Raw genomic sequence first — 13,862 nt, 5'->3', positions numbered from 1 at the left:
TCCGGAATTTCTAGTACCTATAAATAGATTGTAATAAAAAAACATTTAATATTAAAAGTAGTTGTTTTTTTGTACTTATATGCATGTTGGTTTATAACCAAATCTAGAAAGTCGAATTATTCGAATCAAGAATAAATTATTCGAACACAGGATTTTTGATCAAATCATGTTAGGAAAAGTTGGAGTATTCTTATAATACTCCAGCTAATGTAATACTTAGAAATATTGATAAAACAAAAAAATATTATAAATAATAATATTTTTAACCCCCAAAAGAGGGGTTTTATAAGTTTGACCGCTATGTTTGTCTGCCTATCCATGGCATTTTAACTCCCAAATGGGTGAACCAATTTTATTTTGTTAGAAAGGTAATTTAATGAATGGTGTTCTTAGTTATGTTTCTAGTACAATTTTAGGGTTCCGTAACCCGAAACATTTGCCGGGGGGTAATTCAATCATAGTGTGGGAATTGTGTCCCAGATTATAACCTAACATAATAATTAATCAGCGTTGTAAAAAATAATTTGCATCGACCAATAATATTAATTAATAGATAGACATTTTCATCGATTTACTTTTGTTTCGGACAGTTGCCAAAAAAACTGCAAAACCTGATTGACGTTTGGACACATTTCCCATCATGCATTGCCTATTATTTTAGCCGCTATCACTCTGTCAGTGTCGCAGCCGATATTGGGAGGGTTTCGATAATTAGTCAATTGTTTATTTTTACTTGCTTTGAATTATATTTTATTTGCAGGTTTATAGATGATCATGATTCATGAGAAAATGACAAAAAAATGAGTAAAATACAAATGAAGAAAATACACAAAGAACTTTTAAAATTGTAAAAATAAATCATTTTAATCACTTATTTATGGTTGTTTAATTAAATTGATACTTTTCCAGTTCTCCTTTCTCCCACCCCTAACGCATCCTTAACACTTAGAGAATCTTATTACATTTTCGTCATACAAATTGCCTAGTTTATGATATTTTTAGAGCATTTGATTGTTTTTACAAAATGCCTAGTTTACGACATATATAGAGCATTTTATTGCATTAACGTCATGCAAATTGCCTAGTTGACGATATTTTTGAGCATTTTATTGTATTTATGTCATACAAATTGCCTAGTTTACGATATTTTTAGATCATTTTATTACAGTTACATCATACAAATTGCCTAGTTGACTAGTGACTGGGTAAAATGCCATTGTCGAAATATGTTTTGGAACAAATCTTTAATTCCAAAACTCACCAGGTCCAACTTAATAATTTGCTGTATAATAATTTAAGATATCAATAAGTACAATGTGAAAAATATACAATTCAGGAAAAATAAGAAAATTCTATAAACTATTCGGGAACAAATAAAAAATAATAGAAAATAATGAAAATAGAAATTTAAGAAAATAATTTTAAATCCTTTATAAAGTTGAAAAAAACAAATTACATAATCCACTTACCTTGTAATTGTGAGACCACCGTCTGAAATGGATATCCACCTCGAACCTACAACATAGAAATAGAAAAATTAAATTATATTGCATGTATTTTTAGTAATTTTTCTAGACTTACACTGAATAATAGTTACATAATGATTTAAAAACAACACTCACAACACTTTATTTAAAGAAAATTTAGTATAGTTTTTAAGTTAAAACACACTTTAATAGTCAAAAAGAATTTAGAAAACTTACACTTATTCAAAGAAAAATAGCGTCACTCGAATGTTCGTTACATTTGAAAAGTCACAAAGTCATACCTAACTTATTTGAAACTTTTTGTAACGAAATAGTATAGTTTTTGAAATCAAACTAAATTTATTTAACCACTTAATAATTTAAAAGAATTTAGTTTATAGTTTTTGGTTTATTTAAAAATAGAATTCAATTACTTTTCAACGATTTTATTTCATACAAAACTTTTAGATTATTGCACAAAACTTAAAAAACAATTGAACAATCAATGGCTTCATTTTATGGTTTGTGTCACTGATGTATTTCATATTTTATTGTACAGCCACCTATGGTTATATGAATGAAGTTCATGATAATTTAATTCAAAAAAATTATGATACGAAATTTGAAATTAATGGGAAATTATATTAAATACACGATGTTCCAAAAAAAGTCATGAGTTCGGATATGAATAGCCGGATTCAAAGGGATAAAATATATAAGAGAAATTCTAAGACGAAATTATCTTTTCCGCTTTTCAATCTGAAGTATCTTTCTTTAACGACATAGGATTTTATTATTCTAAATAATGCAAAGGTACAAGAAACGGGCTCCTTTTGTTCAGGATAAAATTCTAGGGAAATGACAGAAAAAAATGATTCGGGAAATTGTCACTGAAAAACGATTTTAGTCGATATCTTAGAAACTATTCGTCTAACTCCACCAAAGAGACTTGATTTTTGGATTAAAATACTCAAAAAATCCAAATCGAAGGCAAAAAAATGTTCCCATATTTTTAGAGGAAAATCGAAAAATCATAAAATGATTTTTGTTGTATAATTTGATAAAACTCGGTAATTTTTACCAGAAAAAAAACGAATGAAGTTACCTTTCAATATTCATAATTTTGGTTGCAAAGCCACTTAAGATCTTTATTTTTTTAATGTTTTTTGTTTAATTTAAGACATTTACAATGTAGATAGATTTTTCGTATACAATTTTAATAAAGTAATTCTATACTTATATACATTGTTTTAAATTATTACGAATTTGTTAACGAATTAATAAAATTTGGATGTCCACTTTTTGGACATTCCCCCCAAAATTAAGTGCATCGAACAGTTTAATTGGTTCTACTAGACTGACTTTGCTATTATAAAATGTAAGCATTATAGTAATTAATACATTTTAATTACAATTTCATTTCGGCTGACGGAATAAAATCGTATAATTTTAGGAATGAAGATAATAAGAGTATTAATGATACAACTTCAAGTGCCCGTTTCGTTGCCGAAAGATGTAAGTAAATCTTATTTTGTTAATGAAAAAACAAAATACGTCATGGTCATGTGACAGCCGCACCACTTTAAGGACAACTGTCGAGCCCTTTAATTAACATTGAAATTTAAATCACATTAAAATAATTTCGAGAAGAAAAATACATTTAATTATATCTAAATGATTATCAATCAGTGTAATTCTGTAATTGAATCAGTCATAATGATTGATTAAAATATGTTTGAATTATAATTAAAAGAGCCCTTTAGCGACCATAACGATGGCCTGCTATGGGCTCTGCCAAAAATTTATGTGGATTTGACCACCACTTACATGGATTCAAAATTTAAATATCATGAGTCAATTCAATCAATACAGTAATACCGTATTTATAAGAAAAGTTTCAACATACTGCTATCGCGAGCTTGCGCGTGTAAAATTCAAAGTATAAAGACAACCTATATATCAACAAAGATACCTATATATCTATCTACAAGTTCAAAGTTCAAATTGATGAAATATAGAAATAATAATCGTAAAAATACGTGTGATAGCTTGTTGGATTCGTAATGATGTCTAGAAAAATGTGCTTATATAGAAGCGTTTTTCAGCACATACAAATTTTTTAGGTATTAAATATATTATAAATTTAAAAATTTGAAAAAATGATGGTGTATTGTGAATTCACTTTAAAGAATTTATAAATAATATAAATTATATAATAATTACTAGCTCGACTCGTAAGGAATTCCTCTCCCGTAACTACCGTAACCCGTGACTACCCTGTACCCGTGGCTAAATACATTCAAAAGTTCTTAAATTAATATTAGGAGAACATGAATTCGGATACTACTAACTACCTAATTTTTTTTTAAAGGTTCATCAAACTTTTCTAAAGATAACGATTGGAATTCAGAAGAAGAAATAAGAAAGGAAATGGGTAAGTTTAAAAAAAAAGCTTATCAATGTTTTTTTAAGTTGATATATGCTTGAAACTCGAAAAATAACTTTTATTGATAATAATATGCTTCAAGCGAAAAATGTTGGGTGTGTAGGCGCACTTGGTCTAGGTTTTCAAGCTCAATGAAAAGCTCACTCTACTCCATAACTGGTAATCGATAGATGAACACTGTAAATTAGAAAGTTGTTCATTAAAATGGTAACATTTTTTGTTCGAAACTTTTTTTCGAAAACCGTATAGTTGATTAAAAAACGGAATGATAAATTCTACACAAAATTTTTCTTTCGTATAATGCTTTCTGCGGAATCTAGGTACTCTTCGAAAAAAAATTTCCTATAAATCCAATGAAAATGGTTTGTCTTTCTATAAAGACCATTTTTGTTCGAAGAAACACGCGAAAAGGTAGATTTTTGCTATGAATTACTGTCTAAACTATTCGACTTACAAAAAAATGTTAAAAAAAAAATATTTGCGTTTTTATAAAGAACAACTTTCTAATTTAAGTATTCGGCGAATGTGAGGTTTTAATTGAACCTGAAAACTTTGAAAGTAATATTTTTCGTTTGAAGAATTTTTCTCGATTAAATTTACTGATCGAGTTTCAATCTTATATCAACATAAAAAAACCAGCCTGTATGTAAAGTATACTGAAAGGGAAATAAAGGGAAAAATTAAAATTTTATAGAATCTGAGATCAACATATCTGTCCCGAAAAGGTTTGGACTGTATGAATCTGAAGTTATATTTTCAAAGTGAGTTTTTATTCAGCTTTCATATTTTGAGGCAGAATTTTGCGTCGATAGGAAGTTTCAAAAATTAGTGCCCTCCATAATAAAAATCTATCAATAAATCACCTTTTTTAGATGTTTAGTTCCAAGCTTTTTATTTGTTAAAGTTTGTAAAATCGCTTTAAAATTTACTATTAAAGTTCCCCCAAAATTATCGAACACATAATTTTTAATTTTCAGGAATGATGTCGTTTTGAGTAAACACTCATTCACATTTAATTATGATCAGCAATTGAAGAAAGTTTATGCATTTCATTCAGTTGAATTTCATAAAACTTTGGGAGGTTTACAAGGTGAAACGATGGTTGGCGCGATGAAACCTCAAGTTGGTACATCAGCAAAAGTAGAGTAAGTATTTAATTCGTTTATCGCATAAAGTTACAGGCCTTACGCCGTACAGAAACGAGCGCCAGGTCAATTTTAGATAAAGGGATAGATTTTTTAGTATATGAAAACTTTTTTAGTATTTTAAAACAACTACACAGATTTCAGAATCTCTTCAAATTTTTAATTATAGAATAACTGAAGACACAGCTCCACTTGGCCAAGTAAAGAGACCCACTGGTAGTGCAACAAAGGCAGCCCCAACCAGTCCGGATTCAGTAAATCCAATAGTTTCAGCGACAATATCTCAATTAGAACGAAAAGTGGAAAAAACGTATGTGTTTTAAATTTAGATTTAAGATTAATATTTTTTTCTGCTTAAAAATTTAGATTTTAAAGTTTTTTTCATGTTTTCTTTTAGGTACGAAGAACTTGTGGAAGCATTACTAAATCCAAGATCAAGTATGTAAAACTTTATTATTATTATGATATAAGAGGTCCATATAACAAAAAATGGTTCCTCATCGAACACCTCAAAATTATAAAGTGCAAATGGCTGAAAACCATGTAAAAAAACATGTAACCAAAACATGCCAGCCAGAGTTTAGCTCAAAAACATGATTTTTTCCAAAATCCTTACTTGAAATTAAGTATGGCTGACAGTCCCTGGTGGAAAAAATAGTTGAAAAAAGAATAAGTCTTAATAAGTCTTAGGAAACTCTGAAAAAGTCATAGAAACTTTAAAAAAGTATTAAGAACTCTGAATAACTCTGAATTAGACTAGTACGAAAACGTTGAGAAATTCAAAGTTCCTAAGACTTTTTCAGAATTTCTTATTCTTTCTTCAAATATTTTTTCCACCAGGGGTGGCTTTTGTTATGGACTCTTATACCATTACACCTTCAAATATCTTTAAAATGTGGTCAATTTGACCTTATTATAATAGATTATAATCTGTTTCTAAAATCTCTTTGAAGATTGGAGCATTCAAATATCTAGGATTGAATTTATATTTTTTTTTTCATTCTTAGGGAGCAATATTTCCCAAATGGCTTTCTTTCGGTAAAAATATTTAGATAAATTTTCAGTTTTATAGTAATACGTGTATAATATTTTAGGTCGATTAATCGAAATATGTTGTACTTTTTTCCTGTTCGAGAAAATTGATCACATTTTAAACTGATGGAACATCGATAAATTTCGATGACGGATTATGTTTGATAATTTGAATAAAATTTTTATTTTTTCGTGTTTGTTTATAGGCATGACAAATATAATGGATATTTTTGAAACTTTAATCAAGGATAATTCAGATCTGAAGCATGTAGATTCAAAGTAAAATTCACAAATGATGTTATAGCCCAGCATGAATTGGCATTGAACTATTAACTTTAAATGATTGAGTTATTTTTGGTATATCAATGTCATCTCATACTGGATCCTAATCTTAGAAGCGTGGATCTAAAATTGCATTGAGCGTCATAACTCTCGCACATCGAACTGAATTTTATACAACATTTCCCATTAAACTCTTATAATGAAGTGAAAAAAGGCATGCATGGAAATTAGGGCTGCAAAATTTTCAAGAAGTCTGAAGCTTGTGTCACTTTTTTCTCAGATTTATAGTTTTAGATCCGCGCTTGTTTTATTAAGACACACCTGATTAAGTGTTTGAAATTTTTTAATTTGTAGAAATTTAAAGCTTGAAGTATTAATGAGCGGAAAAATTGACGAAGAAGACGTTGGCACATGTAATTTCTTTTTTTTTTGTTAGACAAGTCTGTTTGTCGTCCATTAACTTTTCAGTTTTACTCGATTGCTGTAAAAAATACAAAAATTTTGATAAAAAGTCTTTCAGAATTGATTTAAACTTACTCCAACTTCATATAAAATAGGATCAATCAATGATTTTCGACCTTTTTTTTATTAGTTCGACCGGATGTTCAAAAAAAAGTTACGATAGAAGATTACGATGAGTTTTTTATAATGAAAGAAAAAGAACCTCATATGTAAGTTGTATATTTTCATTCTGGATATGTTCGGATATTTGCGGAAGTGTAAAAAAAGTCTACTAAAGGGAAACGTTTCAGCAGATGTTTTGGCTTTTATGGTTGTAGCTACTTATCATATTTAATAAACCCGCTGTAAACTTTTTTTTCAACTAAGCCCGTTATTAAACATTTTATGAACACGAAAATTTTAAACACTTAATAGTTTCTAAAAATTTTCTTTTTTAGGGACGATTACGTTGAAAAAAAGTACATTAAGGCTAAAGGTAAGATATTCTAAATAAAAAGATTGTGGATTTACAGTTTTATACCCTTAAGAAGAATTAGCGATGCTTTGGCGTAGACAATTGTCGCGACATATTGTTTCACGCAGAAAAATCTGGCTTAAGTTGGTTGATATCTATTAGTTCATGGAACAGCATCCTTTTCGTTGAATGATTAATGCATCAAACGGCGAATCTATCAAACTTTCATATTACGAATTTTTTTCGAAAGTGCTGCGTTTACAAATGAGCATGATAACGTCATAATTAATCTATCGATCTGAAAATCTCAGCAGGGAATTTGTCGGGCACTGTGACTAATCTTCTGTTTTTCCTGCGTCTTTAAATTAAACACACACATAATAAACGTTTTTTCGATTATTTATACTGTACCCTATATATTTCTAGAGCCTGTAACTGTGGAAAAATCATCAGAAGAAGAATTTCTTCAAGATATTTGGAAAGATAAAGTTCGTGAGACAAGAGAAATGATAGCAAAGTAAGAAGGGAAAGTAGATACAAAAATTTTTCAAGACCTTTTTAATATTTAAGCTGTGACGCATCTAGATTGTTTGGGAAAACTTTATCCAAAAACTGCCCTGATAAAAAAAATATTTGAAGAAAGAATAAGTCTTAAAAAGTTCTAATATTTCTTAAAAAGTCTTAGAGATAATTCTGAAAAGTCTTAGAAACTCTTAATAACTCTGAATTTCTAAATTTTTATGTTTTAGAAGGCGATATAATCAAATTATGTTTATTAAAAATGGTATGTATTATTCTATGCTTTAAATTTGCCGTCCCTTTTCCCAAGTAACGTCAATTACGACAAAAATATATTACTTTTAAATGTAAATTTAACATATTGTCGCCTAAGGTCTAGCCATCACGGACCTAAAACTAAATCCGCGACTTGAGCTCGAAGATTCACATAGCGACTACTTTCTATTTCGAAAAAATTTATTATGTTTACTAGATTTAAAAAAGTATATATACAGAATTATGGGCTTAGTATATAGAAAATACTTTATTTCTTCCCGAGGTGGTAGCTGGGGAGAAACGCTAGTAATATAAATGAAAAATCATGTGCTAAAACCGATAACAAATACGACCATTACGATTTTAGTATATCGACCATATTGTCTGATTTATTTAAAAGTGTATTTTAAAATTAAAACAAATTTTTGTTCCAAAGAAATGCAAAAGGTAGCTTCAGTGACTACAGGTGAAGAGGAACAAGAAAGTGGAGATGATAAACCAGCTGTAAATGTAGCTCGAATTATGACTATTAAAAATCGTACGTATTGTTTCGATTTTGATAATATTACCAAGGTGCAAACCTGCAAAGTTATTATCTTTTTTATTTTTATTTTTAGAACTTCAAGAAATAATCTATGGCATAAAAGAATTAACAGAATCATTTGGGGAAACATTAAATTTCGAAGAGAAAAAGGATGCAATATTAAAAGAAACAGAAAAAGCGTTTGATGAATATTTGACAATAAAATTGGAAAAGTATGATGTTACAAATTTTCGATTTGTGTAAAATTAATAGTAACTATTTTTTATTATAGCGTAAGAACACAGAACGAAGATATTCTCGTATCGCAAATGGGAGCCGTTACAGGTGAACAAGACGAGACAATTCCTAAAAAAATTCCTGTGCTTCCAAAAAAATTGCAAAAGAAAATGGAAAAAATGAGCGATAGTTATATGCAACCAATTGTCGATGATTTGGATGGTAAGCCGGAAAAAAAGAGAAGACCATTGAAGAGTAAAGATAAACGCATATCTGATTCAGATTCGACTACCCCATCCGAAACTCGTCCACATAAAGATGTCCAAGGTAAAATAATTTGTTTGTGATATGGTAATAGAATCGGGCTTTGCATGTTAGAATTTCTTTGAAGCCTACTTCTCTCTTAGAAGTTACTACTTTCGATTAATTCCAGGTGCATTGGACAGAGAAGTTGCAGAAGTTTTCTTAGAGGAGTCTAAGAAATATGACACCATGGGCGTTGAAATTGAAACTACACACTCGGATCAGCGGCAGTATAAAGAGTAATGTATTTTTTATCTTCCCCATTAAAATAAAAATTGAATTTTGATCGGCATATTGGCTTTTAATTATTTAAACTTAAAAATATCTTATGATTACACAAAGGTTAATTATTTATATTACTTGGTTTATTATTTATAATTAACTGAAATAATAAATCTTTGGAATCGAGATGAGAAAAAATTTTTCTTTGACTAACGTGACTAGTTAACTAGGCAATTTGTTTGACGTAAAAAATATCGTAAACTAGGCAATTTGTATGACGTAAATGCATTAAAATAGCCTAAGTTTTATGATGTTGTCTTTTTGGAAGGTAATGTAAGGTAATGTTTTGATAAATTTCAGACGTTAACTTTTCTTTCTGTTTCTTCCCTTAATATTAAATCCCTCATTACTCTTCCTTTTTGAGGAGATATATAATTTGCAACTTGGAAATTTTCCGAAGATATTTATCTTTTCTCTGTCTATTTAAATGTTAGACTAGTCTTTATCACGAAAAATGTACTAGGGTTCAACGCACAATTTGACAACCTCAAATTTAGAACTTTGGAATTTTTTGCTTTTCTAAAATTTCGAGATTTTTGTTTCTATTTTACTGTATCATTGTAGTGAAAGTCGCGTTCCGGATTTACATCGACGAACAACAATTGATCGCACAGATCACGGACTTCCGGATTTACCACAAAGAAAAACAAGTGATACTCCTCTTGAGATGCCAACTAAAATAATAGGTTTGCAGCCTACGGAAATTAAGGCCCGTCCACTTAGTACGTATTCTAAACGTCAGAGTATAGATGAAAGTCAAATATTAGATCAGCAAACAACAAGTGGAAGAAAAGTGGCAGAAAAAGGTAAAGATAATGATCAGATAAAACATTATAATTCTCTAGAGAGGGGCAGCTGCCACTACCTGCCACGCCTTGGCTGCGCCCTTGATTGACAGTATTCAGCAACAAGGTTGTAGTCTTTGAGTTGACCGAGAGGAGATTGAGACGAGAGTTCTCTTTTCTTGGAGAACTAATTCTATAGTCTCAAGAAGAGTCGCTTGCTGCAAAAATCGCAGAATAGGATGAATGCGAACGAAAGATATATGCAAAAAATTGTAGAATTTATACACTAAAATCAACTAAGGACTATAATCTTGGTGCACAAAAAAGAGTAAGATTACGAAATGGATCATGCAAATATAATGAAAGTTAAAAATATCAACATAAGAATTATAATATTACAGCACCAGTTCTTGAGAGTTATCAGGAAACATCAGACATCACTGAACAGAAAGAAGTGATTGACGAAAAAGATAAAGATGCAAAATTGAAAATAAAGACTCAAAAAGGTAAACTTAGATTAAAACATACGCTCTCAGTAAGAAAAAAAAATCGTAGTAAACGCCATGCTCTTTAATAAAATTATATTTTTTTATTTCTTGTGTTCTTGATTTATTTGATTGAAGATTTTAATTAATAGATTTTTGTAAAAGATAAATTTCGTTGAGATCAAAAAATTTTCTCTTATCAATTATAAAGTGCAAATTGTAAAAGTAATAAACAAAAATAATAAAACTTTGTGTGATCATTTACAGCGGTTTCTATACATAGTGAGGACGTTACTCCATCAACTTCCAAAGGGACTCCTACTGTATCAACGGATGATCTGTAAGAATATCATAGATATATAATATAGATAGAGGGTCTATATAGTATAAAATAAGATTTGTGGCGTAAAACAGCGGCTCAAGGGGTCGAGTGGCTGGGAACTAAATAAAACCATTCAGTGCATGCTATACGTTCATTAGCACTCATTTGTTGGCGCTATTATATATCTCAAATTCCAATCAAATTTCAAATATCAAAAAAATAGATTTTTTGAACTTGATGACGTCATAAAAATCAAAAAAATTTGATTTTGCTCTATCACACGCAAATTTTATCCAATTTGGATCAATAAAGTATGTAATCCCACTAAGTTTGGGTCATACTTTTCAAATATTTGATCAAATTTAACGTATCTACAATAACTTTCGAAAATGCCGTACCGTGGTTTCCATTTTTGGTATAAGGGCTAATGCAAAAGAAAAACTAGTGCGAAAAATGAAAAATATGACCCAAATTTAGGGGGTTTCAAAAAAAAATTCATTAAAATACGATAAAATTTGAGCAAAATATCAAAGAAATTAATTTTTTGAACTTGATGACGTCATAAAAATCCAAAAAATTTGATTTTGCTCTACCACAAGCAAATTTTATCCAATTTGGACCAATAAAGTATGTAATCCCACTAGCTTTGGGTCATACTTTTCAAATATTTGATCAAATTTAACGTATCTTCAATAATTTTCGAAAATGCCGTACTGTGGTTTCCATTTTTGGTATAAGGGCTAATATAAAAGAAAAACTAGTACGAAAAATGAAAAATATGACCCAAAATAAGGGGGTTTCAAAAAAAAATTCATTAAAATACGATAAAATTTGAGCAAAATATCAAAGAAATTAATTTTTTGAACTTGATGACGTCATAAAAATCCAAAAAATTTGATTTTGCTCTACCACAAGCAAATTTTATCCAATTTGGACCAATAAAGTATGTAATCCCACTAATTTTGGGTCATACTTTTCAAATATTTGATCAAATTTAACGTATCTTCAATAATTTTCGAAAATGCCGTACCGTGGTTTCCATTTTTGGTATAAGGGCTAATATAAAAGAAAAACTAGTGCAAAAAATGAAAAATATGACCCAAATTTAGGGGGTTTCAAAAAAAAATTCATTCAAATACGATAAAATTTGAGCAAAATATCAAAGAAATTAATTTTTTGAACTTGATGACAATATAAAAATCTAAAAATTTTGATTTTGCTCTACCATTCGCAAATTTTATCCAATTTGGATCAATCAAGTATGTAATCCTACTAATTTTGGGTCATATTTTTCAAATATTTGGTCGAATTTAATGTATCTATATAAATAATTTAGGACTCCGCCATTAGAGTCTGATGATAGCTATAGTCATTCAACAGAGGGAAAACAAAAACGATTCGTCCCTAAAAGAATTAAAATACCAAAAAAAGAAACTTTTGAGCCAAAATTACCTACCATAGATTCACAAAACAGAAGTCTAGAAGATGTAAAACAAAGTTTAAGTGAAAAAAAAATTATGGCTGAAGTATCAAGACGTCTTCAATTAGAAAGGGAACGAAAATATGCTGTTGAGGAAGTGCCAGAGGATCATAGTATGTTTCTGATAATTAATACTTATAAAATAAAATGAATTGCTAATCTTGTTCAGGCATAGGGAAAACGAAGATTTTCAATTGGTTTATATTTTAGATTCTAAAAAATATTTAAAAAATAAATTGGGTTATCTATTAATTCCTGGTTTAGTCGATATTTTACGAAAACGACCAGCAGATCCTTGTGATTATTTAAGAAATTACATAACAGAGAATAAGGATAAAGCTAAAAGAAGACATGAAACTAGAAAAAAGCAAGAACAATTGTTTGAAAAGAAATCACTACTTTTAGAAATACATAATGTAATTATATATTATTTTTGTTCAATATGGAAATTTGACATTATGAGTTAAGGACGTAAGTCCAACTATTTCGAAATAGTTGCGCCCTATGGTAATAGAGACTAGCTCGACCCACGAGGAATTCCGCAATGCGGTACCACGATTTATCAATTTACTTTCTCTTTATTTATAGGCAATTTTTATTACATATATGTTATTTTATTACATATACAAGTCAATCAATTTAAACAGTCGGACAAGGCAAGGCGAGAGCACATTTTCGCTTTTCGCCAGACTTACTTCGTGAAAGTGTGAAGTAGACATTATATAAATTGAAATGGTTTTAATTTGCAGGAACTTCATAAACGTATGGTCAATCAAAAGAATCAATTAAAAATTTTAGATGTTTTACAAATGGATGAACCTAATCAGCAAACTACTATCGATGACATGTTAGCTATAATGACTGAATCAGATGTTGCATATGATAGTGATTGATTTTAGTTATTCTAACCGATAACAAATCGATTTTAATTATAGTTTTTATTCACCAACACCACAAATTTTACAAAAAAAGGCAATCGAAAACCAACTTGATTTGTAAACATTGATTCAAAGTGTTAAAATTTTATCTGTAAGTTGTTTTATTAAAAAATATTGAAAAAATTAGTAATAATTCAATGAAAAGAAAATATTAAACGTTTTGCCTTTATCTTATTGATTGTGTTAAAGGGTCTTTTCAGATTTTCATACAAGGAGTCCGGTATCTTGTGTACTTGTGTGTTGTCGACATAGCATCTATTGTTTGAAACTGCCAATAACCTGACGGACACAGTACACAGTGTAGTTGCTACCCACCGATACAGAATGACTACATTTCGAAAAGTATTTATCGAGTTTCCAGCATATGTCAACTTAAAAAAGCCACCTTGTATAGTGCCGTGAAATTTTGAAATATCCAATATTTTAGAAGGTGTACCGGCATTGCA

The 13,862-nt window shown here is 29.4% G+C and overlaps 2 protein-coding genes across 2 annotated transcripts; both read left to right on the top strand.

The window, feature by feature from the left end:
• Nucleotides 1-2,797: 2,797 nt before the first annotated feature.
• On the top strand, nucleotides 2,798-5,531 carry LOC123301700. The gene is made up of 7 exons (XM_044884562.1): nucleotides 2,798-2,844; nucleotides 2,920-2,981; nucleotides 3,838-3,900; nucleotides 4,607-4,673; nucleotides 4,890-5,057; nucleotides 5,227-5,367; nucleotides 5,455-5,531. Coding segments are annotated over exons 1-7 (552 nt in total). The 5' UTR covers nucleotides 2,798-2,842; the 3' UTR covers nucleotides 5,504-5,531.
• A 1,488-nt stretch (nucleotides 5,532-7,019) lies between these two features.
• LOC123300353 lies at nucleotides 7,020-13,371 on the top strand. Its single transcript, XM_044882920.1, has 14 exons — nucleotides 7,020-7,042; nucleotides 7,271-7,308; nucleotides 7,714-7,804; nucleotides 8,037-8,071; nucleotides 8,498-8,599; nucleotides 8,679-8,817; nucleotides 8,877-9,148; nucleotides 9,255-9,363; nucleotides 9,971-10,212; nucleotides 10,593-10,697; nucleotides 10,944-11,016; nucleotides 12,335-12,591; nucleotides 12,689-12,894; nucleotides 13,228-13,371. The coding sequence occupies exons 1-14, from the start codon at nucleotides 7,020-7,022 to the stop codon at nucleotides 13,369-13,371; spliced, it is 1,836 nt and encodes a 611-aa protein (XP_044738855.1).
• The last annotated feature ends 491 nt before the right edge of the window (nucleotides 13,372-13,862 follow it).

This window comes from Chrysoperla carnea, chromosome 5, assembly GCF_905475395.1.
Source record: "Chrysoperla carnea chromosome 5, inChrCarn1.1, whole genome shotgun sequence".
Lineage (NCBI taxonomy): Eukaryota > Metazoa > Arthropoda > Insecta > Neuroptera > Chrysopidae > Chrysoperla > Chrysoperla carnea.
This window is presented reverse-complemented; position numbering and strand designations above follow the sequence as displayed.